The sequence below is a fragment of the Hylobates moloch genome, unplaced genomic scaffold (assembly GCF_009828535.3).
Source record: "Hylobates moloch isolate HMO894 unplaced genomic scaffold, HMol_V3 SCAFFOLD_36, whole genome shotgun sequence".
NCBI classification, from domain to species: domain Eukaryota; kingdom Metazoa; phylum Chordata; class Mammalia; order Primates; family Hylobatidae; genus Hylobates; species Hylobates moloch.
Genome location: NW_026652311.1, coordinates 3001492 through 3019487, shown reverse-complemented (window position 1 = coordinate 3019487; position 17996 = coordinate 3001492). Strand labels below are relative to the sequence as shown.

At 39.5% G+C, this 17996-nt stretch overlaps 1 protein-coding gene across 1 annotated transcript in view; it reads right to left on the bottom strand.

Moving 5' to 3' along the window:
- Positions 1-3913: 3913 nt before the first annotated feature.
- VEPH1 (ventricular zone expressed PH domain containing 1) overlaps positions 3914-17996 on the bottom strand; it is a 111564-nt gene continuing 97481 nt past the window's right edge. The window contains exon 6 of the mRNA XM_032146530.2: positions 3914-3995. Within this exon, the coding sequence (XP_032002421.2) occupies positions 3930-3995 (66 nt within the window). The 3' untranslated portion in view covers positions 3914-3929. The remainder of the gene's footprint in view (positions 3996-17996) is intronic.

Below are 17996 nucleotides of genomic sequence, written 5' to 3'. Positions count from 1 at the left end.
TTTTCTGCATCTATTGAGATAATCATGTGGTTTTTGTCTTTGGTTCTGTTTATATGCTGGATTACATTTATTGATTTGCGTATGTTGAACTAGCCTTGCATCCCAGGGATGAAGCCCACTTGATCATGGTGGATAAGCTTTTTGATGTGCTGCTGGATTCGGTTTGCCAGTATTTTATTGAGGATTTTTGCATCAATGTTCATCAAGGATATTGGTCTGAAATTCTCTTTTTTGGTTATGTCTCTGCCAGGCTTTGGTATTAGGACGATGCTGGCTTCATAAAATGTGTTAGGGAGGATTCTCTCTTTTTCTATCGATTGGAATAGTTTCAGAAGGAATGGTACCAGTTCCTCCTTGTACCTCTGGTAGAATTCAGCTGTGAATCCATCAGGTCCTGGACTCTTTTTGGTTGGTAAGCTATTGATTATTGCCACAATTTCAGAACCTGTTATTGGTCTATTCAGAGATTCAACTTCTTCCTGGTTTAGTCTTGGGAGGGTGTATTTGTCGAGGAATTTATCCATTTCTTCTCGATTTTCTAGTTTATTTGCATAGAGATGTTTGTAGTATTCTCTGATGGTAGATTGTATTTCTGTGGGATCGGTGGTGATATCCCCTTTTTCATTTTTTATTGCATCTATTTGATTCTTCTCTCTTTTCTTCTTTATTAGTCTTGCTAGCGGTCTATCAATTTTGTTGATCTTTTCAAAAAACCAGCTCCTGGATTCATTAATTTTTTGAAGGGTTTTTTGTGTCTGTATTTCCTTCAGTTCTGCTCTGATTTTAGTTATTTCTAGCCTTCTGCTAGCTTTTGAATGTGTTTGCTCTTGCTTTTCTAGTTCTTTTAATTGTGATGTTAGGGTGTCAATTTTGGATCTTTCCTGCTTTCTCTTGTGGGCATTTAGTGCTATAAATTTCCCTCTACACACTGCTTTGAATGTGTCCCAGAGATTCTGGTATGTTGTGTCTTTGTTCTCGTTGGTTTCAAAGAACATCTTTATTTCTGCCTTCATTTCATTATGTACCCAATAGTCATTCAGGAGCAGGTTGTTCGGTTTCCATGTAGTTGAGTGGTTTTGAGTGAGTTTCTTAATCCTGAGTTCTAGTTTGATTGCACTGTGGTCTGAGAGACAGTTTGTTATAATTTCTGTTCTTTTACATTTGCTGAGGAGAGCTTTACTTCCAACTATGTGGTCAATTTTGGAATAGGTGTGTTGTGGTGCTGAAAAAAATGTATATTCTGTTGATTTGGGGTGGAGAGTTCTGTAGATGTCTATTAGATCCACTTTGTGCAGAGCTGAGCTCAATTCCTGGATATCCTTGTTAACTTTCTGTCTCGTTGATCTGTCTAATGTTGACAGTGGGGTGTTAAAATCTCCCATTATTATTGTGTGGGAGTTTAAGTCCCTTTGTAGGTCACTGAGGACTTGCTTTATGAATCTGGGTGCTCCTGTGTTGGGTGCATATATATTTAGGATAGTTAGCTCTTCTTGTTGAATTGATCCCTTTACCATTATGTAATGGCCTTCTTTGTCTCTTTTGATCTTTGTTGGTTTAAAGTCTATTTTATCAGAGACTAGGATTGCAACCCCTGCCTTTTTTTGTTTTCCATTTGCTTGATAGATCTTCCTCCATCCCTTTATTTTGAGTCTATGTGTGTCTCTGCACGTGAGATGGGTTTCCTGAATACAGCACACTGATGGGTCCTGACTCCTTATCCAGTTTGCCAGTCTGTGTCTTTTAATTGGAGCATTTAGCTCATTTACATTTAAAGTTAATATTGTTATGTGTGAATCTGATCCTGTCATTATGATGTTAGTTGGTTATTTTGCTCATTAGTTGATGCAGTTTCTTCCTAGCCTCGATGGTCTTTACAATTTGGCATGTTTTTGCAGGGGCTGGTACCGGTTGTTCCTTTCCATGTTTAGTGCTTCCTTCAGGAGCTCTTTTAGGGCAGGCCTGGTGGTGACAAAATCACTCAGCGTTTGCTTGTCTGTAAAGTATTTTATTTCTCCTTCACTTATGAGGCTTAGTTTGGCTGGATATGAAATCCTGGGTTGAAAATTCTTTTCTTTAAGAATGTTGAATATCGGCCCCCACTCTCTTCTGGCTTGTAGAGTTTCTGCCAAGAGATCAGCTGTTAGTCTGATGGGCTTCCCTGTGTGGGTAACCTGACCTTTCTCTCTGTTTCTGCCGAGAGATCAGCTGTTAGTCTGATGGGCTTCCCTTTGTGGGTAACCTGACCTTTCTCTCTGGCCGCCCTTAATATTTTTTCCTTCATTTCAACTTTGGTGATTCTGACAATTATGTGTCTTGGAGTTGCTCTTCTCGAGGAGTATCTTTGTGGCATTCTCTGTATTTCCTGAATCTGAATGTTGGCCTGCCTTGCTAGATTGGGGAAGTTCTCCTGGATAATATCTTGCAGAGTGTTTTCCAACTTTGTTCCATTCTCCCCGTCATTTCCAGGTACACCAATCAGACGTAGGTTTGGTTTTTTCACATAGTCCCAAATTTCTTGGAGGCTTTGTTCATTTCTTTTTATTCTTTTTTCTATAAACTTCCCTTCTCGCTTCATTTCATTCATTTCATCTTCCATCAGCGATACCCTTTCTTCCAGTTGATCACATCGGCTACCGAGGCTTCTGCAATCTTCGCGTAGTTCTCGATACTTGGCTTTCAGCTCCATCAGCTCCTTTAAGCCCTTCTCTCCATTGGTTATTCTAGTTATCCATTCGTCTAATTTTTTTTCAAAGTTTTTAACTTCTTTGCTATTGTTTTGAATTTCCTCCCGTAGCTTGGAGTAGTTTGATCGTCTGAAGCCTTCTTCTCTCAACTCGTCAAAGTCATTGTCTGTCCAGCTTTGTTCCGTTGCTGGTGAGGAACTGCGTTCCTCTGAAGAAGGAGAGGCACTCTGCTTTTTAGAGTTTCCAGTTTTTCTGCTCTGTTTTCTCCCCATCTTTGTGGTTTTATCTACTCTTGGTCTTTGATGATGGTGATGTACAGATGGGTTTTTGGTGTGGATGTCCTTTCTGTTTGTTAGTTTTCCTTCTACCAGACAGGACCCTCAGCTGCAGGTCTGTTGGAGTTTACTAGAGGTCCACTCCAGACCCTGTTTGGCTGGGTGTCAGCAGCAGTGGCTGCAGAACAGCGGATTTTCGTGAGACCACAAATTCAGCTGTCTGATAGTTCCTCTGGAAGTTTTGTCTCAGAGGAGTACCCGGCCGAGTGAGGTGTCAGTCTGTCCCTACTGGGGCGTGCCTCCCAGTTAGGCTGCTCAGGGGTCAGGGACCCACTTTAGGAGGCAATCTGTCCATTCTCAGATCTCCAGCTGCGTGCTGGGAGAACCACTACTCTCTTCAAAGCTGTCAGTCAGACAGGGACATTTAAGTCTGCAGAGGTTCCTGCTGAATTTTTGTTTGTCTGTGCCCTGCCCCCAGAGGTGGAGCCTACAGAGGCAGGCAGGCCTCCTTGAGCTGTGGTGGGCTCCACCCAGTTCGAGCTTCCTGGCTGCTTTGTTTACCTAAGCAAGCTCGGGCAATGGCGGACGCCCCTCCCCCAGCCTCGCTGCTGCCTTGCAGTTTGATCTCAGACTGCTGTGCTAGCAATCGAGACTCCGTGGGCATAGGACCCTCTGAGCCAGGTGCGGGACACAATCTCCTGGTGTGCCGTTTTCCAGGCCCGTTGGAAAAGCGCAGTATTAGGGTGGGACTGACCCGATTTTCCAGGTGCCGTCTGTTACCCCTTTCTTTGACTAGGAAAGGGATCTCCTTGACCCCTTGCACTTCCCGAGTGAGGCAATGCCTCGCCCTGCTTCGGCTCGTGCACAGTGCGCTTCACTGACTGTCCTGCACCCACTGTTTGGCACTCCCTAGTGAGATGAAACTGGTACCTCAAGCAGAAATGCAGAAATCACCCGTCTTCTGTGTCGCTCAGGCTGGGAGCTGTAGACCGGAGCTGCTCCTATTCGGCCATCTTGGCTCCACCCTCTTAGCACTCTTAAAGAAAAGAAATTTCAACAAAGAATTTCATACCCCACCATACTAAAGCTTCATAAATGAAAGAGAAATAAAATATTGTCCAGACAAGGAAGCTGTAAGAGAATTTGTTAACACTAGATCAGCCTTAGAAGAGATCCTTAAGGGAGTTCTAAACATGAAACGAAAGAATGATACCTCGTAAATAATAAAACAAAAACACACTTAAATACATAGCCTGCAGTCACACAATGGAAACTACAAAGCAACCAGCTAACAACTTCATGATAGTATCAAAACCTCATATATCAATATCAACCTTGAATGTAAATGGTTGTATTAGTCCATTTTCACAATCATGGCAGAAGGAGCAAGTCATGTCTTACATGGATGGCAGCAGGCAAAGAGAGAGCACATATGTAGGGGAATTCCTCTTTTTAAAACCATCAGATCTCATAAGACTTATTCACTATCACGAGAACAGCATGGGAAAGATATGCCCCCATGATTCAATTACCTCCCACCGGGTCCCTCCCACAACATGTGGGAATTCAATATGAGATTTCGGCAGTGACATAGCCAAACTATATCAATGGTCTACATCAAGGGTGTACAATCATTTGGCTTCCCTGGGCCACATCGGAAGAAGAATTGTCTTGGGCCACACACAAACTACACTAACACTAATAATAGCTGATGAGCTAAAAAAACAAATCACAAATAATTCTCATAATGTTTTAAGAAAGTTTATGAATTTGTGATAGGCTGCATTCAAAGCTGTCCTGGGCCTCATGTGGCCTACAGGCTGTGGATTGGACAAGCTTGGTCTAAATGGTGCATTTAAAAGGCACAGCATCTTATTTAACCACTTTGAGCCTAAGCTTCATCTGTAGATTGGAGCTAACAGTTCGGCGGCAGATACTTTTGATTGCCTATCGCTAATCGTATCTCACCCTATCCCCTTCTTTCTTATTGGTATAACCCCCAGCCTGCTATAAAGTGAAAATAGCTATTCTATTTCTCAGGCTCCTTTTAAACTAGGGCTTGGGTATGTGATTTAATCCTGGGCAACTGGACCTGATGTGAAGTTTTCTGGGGTAGAAGACTACTGAAAAATGTTTTCCTCCCAGATAAAAAGAGATGGAAGAACACATCCCTGTTCCTTAACCAGACATTGTTGTACCTATATGCACTACCTGGATCTGGGCAGCTATCTTTGCAAGTGTGAGGGGTATGTTTATGGGGCCAATTCAAATCTACTGATGATGGTAGAGAGAGAATGGAAAGAAGCTTATCAAGGGTTCTTGATGATGTTGTGGAACTTCTGAACAAACCTGGGACCCACCATGTTTTCCAGGCTTCTTGTTATAGGAGATAATATATATTTTTCTTCTGAATCAGCTTTAGTTGCATATGCTATTACCAAATTCATCTTAGCTGACACAACTCCGTCATGATGTTGTGAGGAACAATGAAAAAATAGTTGTAAAGTATCTAGCATAGAGTAGGTGATAAAACAATGCTATCAACGAATTATTATTAGTATTATTTTTAATATGATCTGATGATGCCAGAAATATCAATGAATTTAAAAATAAGTTACTTAGTACAGCCTGAATGTTTTATTATAAAGATTATTCTTTTCAATATCAGGTATACTATTTGGCACATAGCAAATATTCAATGACTGTATTTTTCTTTGACATTATGGAATATATGCTACATATGAAATAATATATATAAATATATGTACCATAACAGGAAATTATCGATAACATTGGCAGCATCTGTGAGCCCCTTCCTACCCCATCTCTCTTTCTTCTTCTTCTTCATACTTCCCTTGCAGAGAAACCAATATCAGGTTTTAAAAGCCATTTTTTTCTTCCTTTTTCTTTTTTTTATTATTATTATACTTTAGGTTTTAGGGTACATGTGCACAATGTGCAGGTTTGTTACATATGTATCCATGTGCCATGTTGTGGTCATCACTCTGGAGGAGGTAAATTTCCATATACTGCAGGTATATGATTGTTTTTCCTATTCTATTGGAAGACTTTTGTTACCTCCAGTTTTGTTGTCTGTTCAGAGCTTGAGATACTAAGCCTTAAAATAAAATCTCAAATACTCTCATTGGCTGGTGGGTTTATAACCACTTTAGAAAATCCAGAACAACAACTGAGACAAAGCTATTAAAACCCTGCTAGCACCACCTTTCTGTTGGATTCAGCTGGTCTGTCTGAGCGATGGGTTAAGTTTCTCCACCCCAGAGATATTATCAGGCATTTGGGTTTCAAGAAGCTTTCTTACTGCATGCAAAGTAGAATTGATGGGTAAGGGACTAGCAAGGAAAGTGTCGACTGTTCTAAATGTCAATACATGTGAAAGATTTTCTTTGGATAAACATTAACATAGCAAATTTTACCTTCGAGGAATGAAAAGGTAGTAGTACCATGTAAAGCCTTCCTAGCTGTGCCTTATTTGTCTGAGAAGGCAAGTGCAATAATATAGTTGTTTATAAAGTGGGTTCAGAAGCTTTTTCCTAAGTTTGAATCTGGCACTGTAGCTAACCAGACATGGACCTTGGGCAAGTTATTTAACCTTGCATGGCTCAGTTTATTAAAAGGGGTTAATCACGGTATCTGTCTCATAGAGGAGTCATGTGTTAGTCCATTCTTGCATTGCTATAAATAATACTTGAGACTGGGCAATTTATAAGAAAAGAGGTTTAATTGGTTCATGGTTCTGCAGACTGTTCCTGAAGCATAGTTCTGCAATCTGCTTCTGTGGGAAGCCTCAGGGAGTTTTACTTATGGCAGAAGGCAAAGCAGGAGTAGGCAGATCACATGGTGAAAGCAGAAAAAGGGTGGGAAGGTGCCACACACTTAAACAACCAGATCTCGTGAGTACTTACTATCTTGAGAGCAGCATATCTCACCCTGAAACTAAGGCCTCTAAGCCAGCAGAACATAATGTCATGGGAATATGAAGCAAAAATGTTGCTAGTGGCTCACTAGGGGTAATGGTGAGTGGTGTCCCTTCTACTTCCACCCGTTGATTCCTGGACCTGTGAATCCTACCTATGGGAGAAACGGTACCATATACTAGATGCTGATTCAAAGCATATACAGCCTTCTGAAGAACTTTTCCCCAACCCTGCAAAGTATTGTCACCTGGTTGGCATTGTAATTATGACTTCAAATAGCCATTCTATTGTTCTCTCAAGCCAGCTGCTTCAGGATCAAGGGGAGCATGGTAAGACCAGTGAATACCACGATCATGAATGCATTGCTGCATTTCTGTCTGTAGAGTGAGTTCCTTGGTCAAAAGCAATGCTATGTGTAATACCATGGCAGTCAACAAGGCAGTTCTGCAAGTCCATGGATGGTAGTCTTGGCAGAAGAATTGCATGTAGGAAAGGCAAATCCATATCCTGAGTAAGAGTACTCCAGTAAGAACAAACCCTGTCCCTTCAATAATGGAAGTGGTCCAATGTAATTAACCTGCCACAGGTAGCTGGCTGAACACCCCAAGGAATAGTGCCATATAGAGGGCTCATTGCTGGTCTCTGCTGCTGGCAGATTGGGCAGTCAGCGATGGCAGTAGCCAGATCAGCCTTTGTGAGTGGAAGTCCATGTTGCTGAGCCCATGAATAACCTCCTTCTCTGACACCATGGCCACTGTGTTCATAAGCCCATTGTGTGATGACAGGAGTGGTTGGGGAAAGAGCCTGAATGGTGTCAACAGAGTGGGGCATCATATCCACTTGATTATTAAAATCCTCCTCGTCAAGGTCACCCTTTGCTGAGTGTACACAGGGGACACAAATATCTTCACAGTTTTTGACCACTCAGAGAGGTCCATCCACATATCTCTTCCCAAAAATTTCTTTGTCACCAATTTTCTATTTTTTTAAACTTTTATTTTAGGTTTGGGGGTGCAAGTGAAGGTTTGTTATATAGGTAAACATATATCATGGGGGTTTGTTGTACATATTATTTCATCACCCAGGTATTAAGCCCAGTACCCAATAGTTATCTTTTCCGCTCCTCTCCCTCTTCCCACCCTCCTGCCTCGAGTAGACCCCAGTGTTTGTTGTTTCCTTCTCTGTGTCACCAATTTTCTTTTCTTTTTAATTTAATTGTATTTTAACTCCTGGGATACATGTGCAGGATATGCAGGTTTGTTACATAGGTAAATGTGTGCCATAGTGTTTGGCTGCACCTATCACCCCATCACTAAGTATTAAGCCCTGCATGCATTATCTATTCTTCCTGATGATTTCCCTTGCCCCACCCTCGCTGCAGGCTCCAGTGTGTGTTGTTCCCCACCCTGTGTTCATGTGTTCTCATTGTTCAGCTCCCACTTTTAAGTGAGAACATGTGGTGTTTGATTTTCTGTTCCTGTTTTAGTTTGCTGAGGATAATGGCTTCCAGCTCCATCCATGTTCCTGCAAAGGACATGATCTCATTCCTTTTTATGGCTGTGTAATATTCCATGGTGTATATGTACCACATTTTCTTTATCCAGTCCATCATTGATGGGCATTTGTGTTGATTCCATGTCTTTGCTATTGTGAATAGTGCTGCAGTGAACATACTAGTGCATGTATCTTTACAACAGAATGATTTATATTCCTTTGTGTATGTACCCAGTAATGAGATTGCTGGGTCAAATAGTATTTCTGCCTCCTAGGTCTTTAAGGAATTGCCACACTGTCTTCTACAATGGGTAAACTAATTTACATTCCCACCAATAGTGTAAAAGCATTCCTATTTCTCCATGGCCTTGCCAGCATCTATTGTTTCTTGACTTTTTAATAATTGCCATTCTGACTGGTGTGAGATGATATCTCATTGTGGTTTTGATTTGCATTTCTTTAATGATCAGTGATATTGAGCTTTTTTTCTTATGTTTGTTGATCACATGTATGTCTTCTTTTGAGAAGTGGCTATTCATGTTCTTTGTCCACTTTTTAATTGGGTTGTTTGTTTTTTTCTTGTAAATTTGTTTAAGTTCCTTGTAGATTCTAGGTATTAGACTTTTGTCAGATGGATAGATTGCAAAAATCTTCTCCCATTCTGTAGATTATCTGTTCACTCTGATGATAGTTTATTTTTCTGTGCAGAAGCTCTTTAATTAGATCCCATTTGTCAATTTTTGCTTTTGTTGCAATTGCTTTTGACATTTTTATCATGAAATCTTTGCCCATGACTATGTCCTGAATGATATTACCTAGATTTTCTTCTAGGGTTTTGATCATTTTGGGTTTTACATTTAAGTCTTTAATCCATCTTGAGTTAATTTTTGTATAAGGAAAGGATCCAGTTTCAATTTTCTACATATGGCTAGCTACTTCTCCCAGCACCATTTATTAAATAGGGAATCCTTTCCCCATTGCTTGCTTTTTGTCAGGTTTGTTGAAGGTCAGATGGTTGTAGATGTGTGGTCTTATTTCTGAGATCTCTATTCTGTTCCATTGGTCTATGTGTCTGTTACTGTAGTCTTGTAGTACAGTTTGAAGTTGGATAGCGTGATTCCTCCAGCTTTATTCTTTTTGTTTAGGAATGTCTTGGCTATACGGGCTCTTTTTTGGTTCCATATGAATTTTAAAGTAGTTTTTTCTAATTCTGTGAAGAATGTTAATGGTAGTTTAGTGGGAATAGCATTGAATCTATAGGCAGTATGGCCGTTTTCACGATATTGATTCTTCCTATCAATGAGAATGGAATGTGTTTTTCATTTGTTTGTGTCCTCTCTGATTTCCTTGAACAGTGGTTTGTAGTTCTCTTTGAAGAGGCCTTTCACTTCCCTTGTTAACTGTATTCCTAGGTATTTTATTCTCTTTGTAGCAATTGTTAATGGGACTTCATTCATGATTTGGCTCTCTGCTTGTCTATTGTTCTGTGTCACAAATTTTCTAATCATATCCCTTCCAAGTCCCTGACCATCCAGCCAAACCATTGGCTACAACCCATGTATATACCTGCATGTCTGGCTACATCTTCTTCTAAGCAAAGTGCACAACCACATGCATTGCTTGAAGTTCTCCCCACTGGGAAGATTTTCCTTTACCACTGTCCTTTAGGCATGTCCCAGAGAGGTCCTATAGTGCTGCAGCTGTCTACTTTTGGTTGGTTCCGCATATCATGCAGAGCCATTTGTAAACCATGCCCTCGTCTCTTCCTCTGTCAACCGATCACAGGAAACTCCCCATAAGGCCATAGGTACAGGCTGGGAGACAGAAGGCAGGGTAGCAGGAGTGGAGACCATGGGCATTTAAGCTACTTCTTCATGTAACTTATTTGTGTTCTCACAACCTGCTCAACCCTGATCATGTATATACCACTTCTCTTTGATGATGGAATACTGCAGTGCACGCCCAATTTTGTCGTGATGGGTCAGAAAGCACCCAGTTCATGACAGGCAGTTCAGGTCACATACAAACTTGGTGACCTGTAGTCAAATATTCAGTTTCTACCAAGGCCCACTAGCAGGCCAAAGCTGTCTCTCAAAAAGAGTTATTGACGAGGAGTGGTGGCTCAAGCCTGTAATCCCAGCACTTTGGGAGGCCAAGGTGGGTGGATCACGAGGTCAGGAGATCGAGACTATCCTGGCCAACATGGTGAAACACCATCTCTACTAAAAATACAAAAATTAGCTGGGCATGGTGGTGTGCACCTGTAGTCCCAGCTACTTAGGGGGCTGAGGCAGAAGAATTGTTTGAACCTGGGAGGTGGAGGTTGCAGTGAGCCAAGATCACGCCACTGCACTCCAGCCTGGCAAGAGTGAGACCCTGTCTCAAAGAAAAAAAAAAAGGAGTTATCTACAGAAGATGATAGGGCCTTGCTCTAGAATCCTAAAGGGCGGGCTCAAATATGATTCACCTATGAGGACCTGACAAAGGCTCCCGACAGCATCCCTATCTACCACTGATACCTCATGCACCACTAGATTTGCTGAGTCATGGCCCAAGAGGTACAGCAGCTTGCACAGTAGCTTAGACCTGTTGCAGAGACTTCTAGTCTGGGCCCCACTCAAAACTACCTGCCTTTCAGGTTACTCGACAAATGGGCCAGAGCAACACACCCAAAAACAATACTTTACCAGCCATCTAGGCATCCCTCAATCCAGTCAAGTTGACACCTAATACTGACCATCATAGATTATGAGACTTCAGTGAGTTAAAAAATGCCTGGCATACAGAAATGTTAAATCAACATTAGTTATTATTACTTGAGTATCAAAAATCTTAAACATGAATGCAGATATATTTGAATTATAACAAAAATGAAAACAAGCCATTTTAGAAACTATATAGCCCTTTAATTTTTCCCAGTTAATTTATATTGAGAATTGATAATGGTTGGGAAGTTCTAGAAATGTCCAAGACCCCCAAACCAACTCAATATAAGCAAATGTGAGCCAGTGTTTTGGTAACTTGCAAAAAACTTTACCTAGAATTGAAATATCCTCAACATTTCACCAAGAAAGCCAATTTCTCCTTTAAAAGCAGTTACATGATTACATCAAAACACTATACAACTTAAACTTTTCTTTGTGACCTGAACCCAAATTTAGCTCATTATTTTAGATATCTAGATACCTATATCGTTTTCTCTTTGTAATTATTCCTCAGTCTTTTTCAATCTTTTCCTATTTCTGAAGTAAAAATATTACAGTCTTTTCAATTCTTCAAAAAAGTTGCTGTTATTGAAGTACGGAAGCCAGTAAAGGTCAAGCTATCTAGTAATCTTTAAATTCCAAGGTATTTTTACAATTAATAAATTTCATTCTTTAAAAATTATGCCATGCAGACAAGAAAATGCCCTTTTAGCCTTAAAATATTAGCATAAAATACATGTAAAATGCTTGCCAAGAAAGTAGACATCAAATGTTAATCATATTCAAAAGCTAAGAGTCAATAATCTTTTAACAGAACATCAAGAGGAAAGCTGCCTGAAATTTTTTTTGTGGAACAAAGCAGAAAATAAATAAATAAAAACCTTGTTAATCTCTTTCTTAGGTAGATAATTCTCCAACTTTGAGCTAATTTTTAGAATAGCATTACAAAAGTCACTTTCTTCAATTCTTTCTTTTATCTTTTGATTGTGTCTCAATTTTTCTGTATATCAGCTTGGGGTAATTGAATATATTTTTCTACCCATTGATAAAAAAACCCTATTAGAATTTAAACATATTTACATATTTTAAATGATCATTTAGTCAATTGTAAAAGGAATAAGTTTCCATTCTTCATTATTTTTGATTCAGGAACACACAGTTTATGTGGGCTCATGGGAGAGTAATAAATCATGCTTAGTAAAACAAAGCTGTCTGGGCAAAACAATTTTTTAAAATAAATCCCAGTAATAAAAGTGAAAAAACAGCTGATGAAAACAGATGTATTCTTTGTTTTATACGAATCTTAAATTTTGTAACATGTTAAAAATTAAGGATAAGTTGGATTTAGTTCAGGTCTATGCATTTTGCACAGAATGCTAAAGTAAACCCCACCCTTGAGAAAAAAAGCAAGGTATAATTTTTTAATTATAAAACAATTATGGCTAAGGTTAAGTGTGGAACGTAGTACATCTTTCCCAAAAAGATGTTTGAATGAAATTGACTTAGGATTTAAAATAGAAATCAGAGGATATGAGAGGTGGCTTAACTTTATGCTATGCTATTTGAGATAATAAATTATGTCTTTAGTTTGAATTTTTTAAAGGGCAGAGAACTTGACATGGTCTGCTGTCAAATAAGTTTTTTTCAATTTCAAATTATTTTTCCCCAAATAGCATTCAATGTGGCCATGTCTGTGTTTAAAAACCCAAATCCCCCTCCATGTGTGCTAAGAGTTTATTTTCCAGCATTTTTTGTTGCATTGACCCCCAAATAATTACAGAATCTTAAAGCTTATAGAAGTCTAATTTTAGCTTCAAACATAGTATTATTTTATGAATTGATAAAAGATTTAGAGGTTCTATAGTTTGGATTTACTCTCTAAAAACTAGGGGCTTGGGAACTTAGCCTCTTAAAGGTAAATCTTTTGTGTGGGCTCAAGGGACCCAGAATGAATTATACTGAGCCACATTTTCTTCTCCCACCATGCCATAGTCCCCTCATGTAAATGACCTCTCACTGATTATCCTGAACAATGGCTCCACTATTGCTTTTGCTTCAATCAAACGAACTTTTTGAAAGACCACTGGGGACTTTAGAATTGAAAAATTTCTAGAGAACTCAAAGAAACAGCCCATCTTTAATTACACAATATCTGTTTAGTAAATGAGGTGCAATCTCTGAGTGAAAGAGAAAAGTAACTACAGGCCTTCTGGCCCAATCATGGAAATCATTTTGAAGAATGATGCTTATTATGGGTCCAAAAAGAAAGAAAATAGAAATAAAAAGAGAGAGGCTGATTGTATTTGAACTTTTTGCCAGGAAAAAAGTATATGCTTTTAGCTCATTAGAAAAAGGAACAATATGGTAAGATTTAACTCAGTTGAACCACACATCAGCTACAATTGAACTTTCCATAATTTACTCATTACATGACATAATTTACTCATTAGATAATTAGATGCAAGGTGCCTATTTTTCTTTGCACCTACTTATTTTCAAAACAAATAGCCAGGATGTTTTATTCATGGTAGTTGAGATGTAACACTCAAAATACAGGTTAGACAGAAAGATTTGGGTATATTTCATTACTTATAGAGAAGAATAAAATGGAAAAATGCATTTTGCAAAAGTGTAAACCTTGCCTTGGATTGGTGATTTCCTTAGCTAGGGAAAGTTTGATGTAGTAATAATTTCTCTGGTACGTTACCCACCAATCTTTCCAACACTCCTTTTTTTAGTTCAAGGATTTTTCCTTGAGTTAATTTTTATTTTTGGTTTCACAGCAACTGTGATTTCCTTATGAACTGCCTTAATTGCTTTCTAGAAGTAAGCAGAGAATGAACAAGTGAATAAATGAATGGAAACAAATTTCAGTTAATAGAGTGGGGTTGTGAAGATACCCCTAGTTAGGATGTCTGCAAAAGAAAAAGTCTGAAATATGCTTGCCTGGAGAAAACCATCAGTTTCCAAATTTGTTTCCACTCATTTGTGAGCTCCCCTTTATGTAAATGGTGGAAATAGAATAAAATGGTCTAGGACTTTTAGATAGGGTTATGTTGAGATCTTAACGATGGTTTAATCTTGCCATTTTTCAATAGAAGAACAGAAGAGTCACCTCACTGTATCTACAGTGCCTATTATGTATATTGTATGGGATGCTCAAATCCATGCATTTTGCCTTTGAGGTTATTCTCACTCCATAAGATGAGGGAAGGTAGAATTGTTTCCTTCAGGGAATATTTGTAACTTTTGCTGTTGCCCCTCTATCACTCTCTTACCCCCCACCTTTATTCTGTATTTACTAGTCAAGAAGGAGGAGTTGGTAGACAAACAGTGCTTTAGAAATGTGTAGCTGTCATGGAGAAGGTGGGCTCTGGAAACTCTTCTGGATGAAGAAACGAAGATTTGAATGAGATAGGAACCCTTATTGTGGGAGAATGCTGCCTACAGCTGAAGGAAGTTTGCCCTCTTAAAGCACAAAGCAGCAGAAGGAAGAGCTGGAGAGAATGTAGACAGGAGTAGGAGTTTAGTCTAATCCAGAGATTAAAAAAATCAACCATGCAGAGTAAATAAAGATTTCAATGAAGCAAGATGGTTAGAAAGGTTTATTTTCTACTTTTCTGAGTGAATTGTTAGATGTTTAGACCTCTATAGGATCTATACTGCACTGAAGGTAGATAGGGAAACATTACCCAGACCACTTTCATTTACTCATCAACAGTTCTGGAAACATCTATTTTCTATTTATCTCATATTTATTAATCTTAAAAAGCAACAAATAGTTCTTCATTTACTTTACTACTTAGCAAGAAATAAACTGATGTCAAGATACCCTCTCGGTGTAATTTCTTACATGTTATCTACATGAATACACGTAGATAACAGCAACCATTCTGGTTAATATTATGATCTATACTTGTGAACATTTTAGTGTCATAGTGTATTGCTGCTAAGCCAACTGTTAGATGCATATTTTCTTAGAGGGCTTCAGCTCAGTTCATGTAAACCACTACCAAGTTCCTAAGCCCTATTCACCATAAAATAAATTCAGGCTTAACTTTTTTGATAAATAATGAAGAAGGCTGAAATGTAAATATAATTCCAAGACAGTATAGTTAGTCATGTCTTTGCAACAAAATTTATCTACTTTCAAGTACTCTCTTCATATATTTTGAGAGTACAATTGTTACACAATTTTACATCATAGTGATAATACCTCTGTGTCAAATCCTATAGGGAGTTCTGGGAATGCTTTCAGATCCTGCTTGAGCTACAAAAAAATCAAATAACATTAAAAAATAAAAACAAGAACTTAAGCTATACGAAAGACTTGTATATATCCACCTATGATATTCCGTGTAAACCATTATTTAGGAACACCCTCTCCCTTTATGCAGGAGTGGGGATGGAGTGAGGAATTCTAAGAATATTACACAAAAGTGTCAATGCATCACAATTTTTGCCTATTAAAGGATCATTTTTTTTCTTTTATTTTATTGTGCTACTGGAATATAGTGGCACAATCATAGCTCACTGCCTTGAACTCCTGGGCTCAAGTGAGTAAAGGATCATTTCTAAGTGAATAAAAAAGCTCCTTTTTATAGCAGAGGGATTGGATTTTATTTAACTTTGCACTTGCATACAGTGCCTTGCATACAGCAGGTGTGTGATAAATATTCATAAACTGTATTGTAGGTAATGCATGATATTTCCTGACTTCATGTATATACTGACATTGTCAAAGATTATGACTGTTAAAGGTTACTGATTATTTACATAAAATCAAGTGGTTCTTGCAAAGAAAATTGGGTATAGCTGTGTGTGTGTCAAGCATGTATGTATACATGTGGACATGTCTAGACTCCCTCAGGTTCTATAGCAGATAAATCCTGTAGGGCCTGGATCCTCAGGAGCAGTACTGCTTACACTTTCATGTGCATACACACCACCTGGGCATCTTGTTAAATTATGGATTCTGATTTAAGTTTCTGAGTAACACTCAATGAGCTGGTCCGGACACTTTGGGGACCACATGGGATGGAGACTGACACATCCTGAAAAACCAGTATCCATAACTGTTGACTGGAACCCAATGTCTGTAGTTTTCCTGGCCTCCTCAAACACAACCTGCCATGTCATCAGATGCCATCTACTAGTACAAGACACTGATGGTCAGCCAAGTCCCAGTCTCTATGGAACAGTTAGTTGGCAAGTACCAGTGAGCCACCTGCTATAAACTAATTACTTGAGGGGGGTTGTGCCAGGGCCACGAGGAGGTGTAAGGTATGGTTCCGTCCTTCAGAGTGCTTATGGTGGGTTGGGAGTGTGTGTATTCATGCACTAAATAAATGAAAAGCAAATGCAACCAGAAAACCATCAGATGCTAAACTCTGTGTTATAGATGTACGTTCTCAAATATTCACAGCAGGGCAGATTGCAATGGCTTGGGAAAGTCCTAGAAATGTCTTTGTCTTGGATTGGGGTTCCCAGAAACAGACAGACCCTGAGATGATTTAAGTGCAAATCATTTATTTTCCTGAAAACTTCAGGAAACCAATAGGGGAATAGAAGAGTGAGAAAAGAAGGGAAACGGCTCAAAAAGAAGCCTGGGAAATTCTAGGGAGAGTTTATTTCATTTGAGGGGTAAAGGAGTTTTGGAAGTTTACAAAACACCAACTCCCATCACTGGTTGTAGGATGCCATGGGACAGCATTCATTCCTCACATATGCATATGCCATGTGTGTTAGCAGAATGGCTTGTGAAATTGGGGAAGCCAAAGGCAAAGAAATGCAAATACTGGCTGTTGGAAATAGTTGGAAGTCAAGCGATTTCAGTCTGAGGACTACCGGCAAGGCAAGGACCTGCTATCATCTTAAAAGAGCAGCAGGATTTGAGCTGGAATTAGCAACTGCTTCGTCCTCTTCAACTCACCTGCTGCCAATGCCCAGTTGTCCTTTCTGGTGAATCTGAGATTTGTTCACTTGTTAGGCTCATGGCTAGAAAGGGCACTTACTAAGTGGTGGCTTCCTGCCTTTCTTGAGGCAGGCACCTACTTCCCTCACAGACACCAGTGTAGGAAAGTCAGATCGCCCTCCTCTGGAAGGTGGAAGATCAAGTCTGTGGGGACCAGGCTGCCGATTTCTGGAGTTTGATCCTGGTCTTGCAGACACTCCTTCTATGTGCAGCCATGTTATGGGACTTGTCAAACTGTCCCAGCTCACAGGGAACTGCAGGTCTTCTGTGGATTTGGTCAGTTGGCCCAAATTACAATAATTACAAGACATTGTTGAAAATTTTTGCAACATGTAACTTTTGTAACCATTATTTACTACTCTACATTTGCAAGTATTTTGGGAACTGTTTGTCCTTTCACCAGCTCTTTAGTTTCTTGGGAATGCCAAGGTACATAGGATTACATTTACTCATCCGCATGATGAAGGGAAATAAAGTACTGTTCCTAGAATCAGCTGAGAGAAGGAAGAAAACAGGAAGTATCTGCTAATCAATACAGAATTTTCATAATCTGACCCCAGCCCACTGTCCAGCCGCATCTCTCTCCCTCCCCTCCATTATTCATCCTATGCTCCAAGCACTTGAAATCCTTCATGGTTTCTAGAAGACTCACGGCCTTTTCCCAGCTGACTGTCATTGAATGCGGTGACTTCCCCATGGATACCTGCCTCCTCTTCCCCTGACCTAACCCTATCATCTTACAAGCCAAACTTATAATGCACTCCTCAAACTCCCCCACATGGGGTTAGTTTCTTCCTTGCTGATCCAGTTCAAAATTCAGTAACAGCAAGTACCAAATTAAATTCCAATTATCTGTCTTTACATCTTCCTCATCCCCAGTTGTGAGATCCTCTAGGGCAGGGACCATGTCTTTCTCTCCTCCGTGT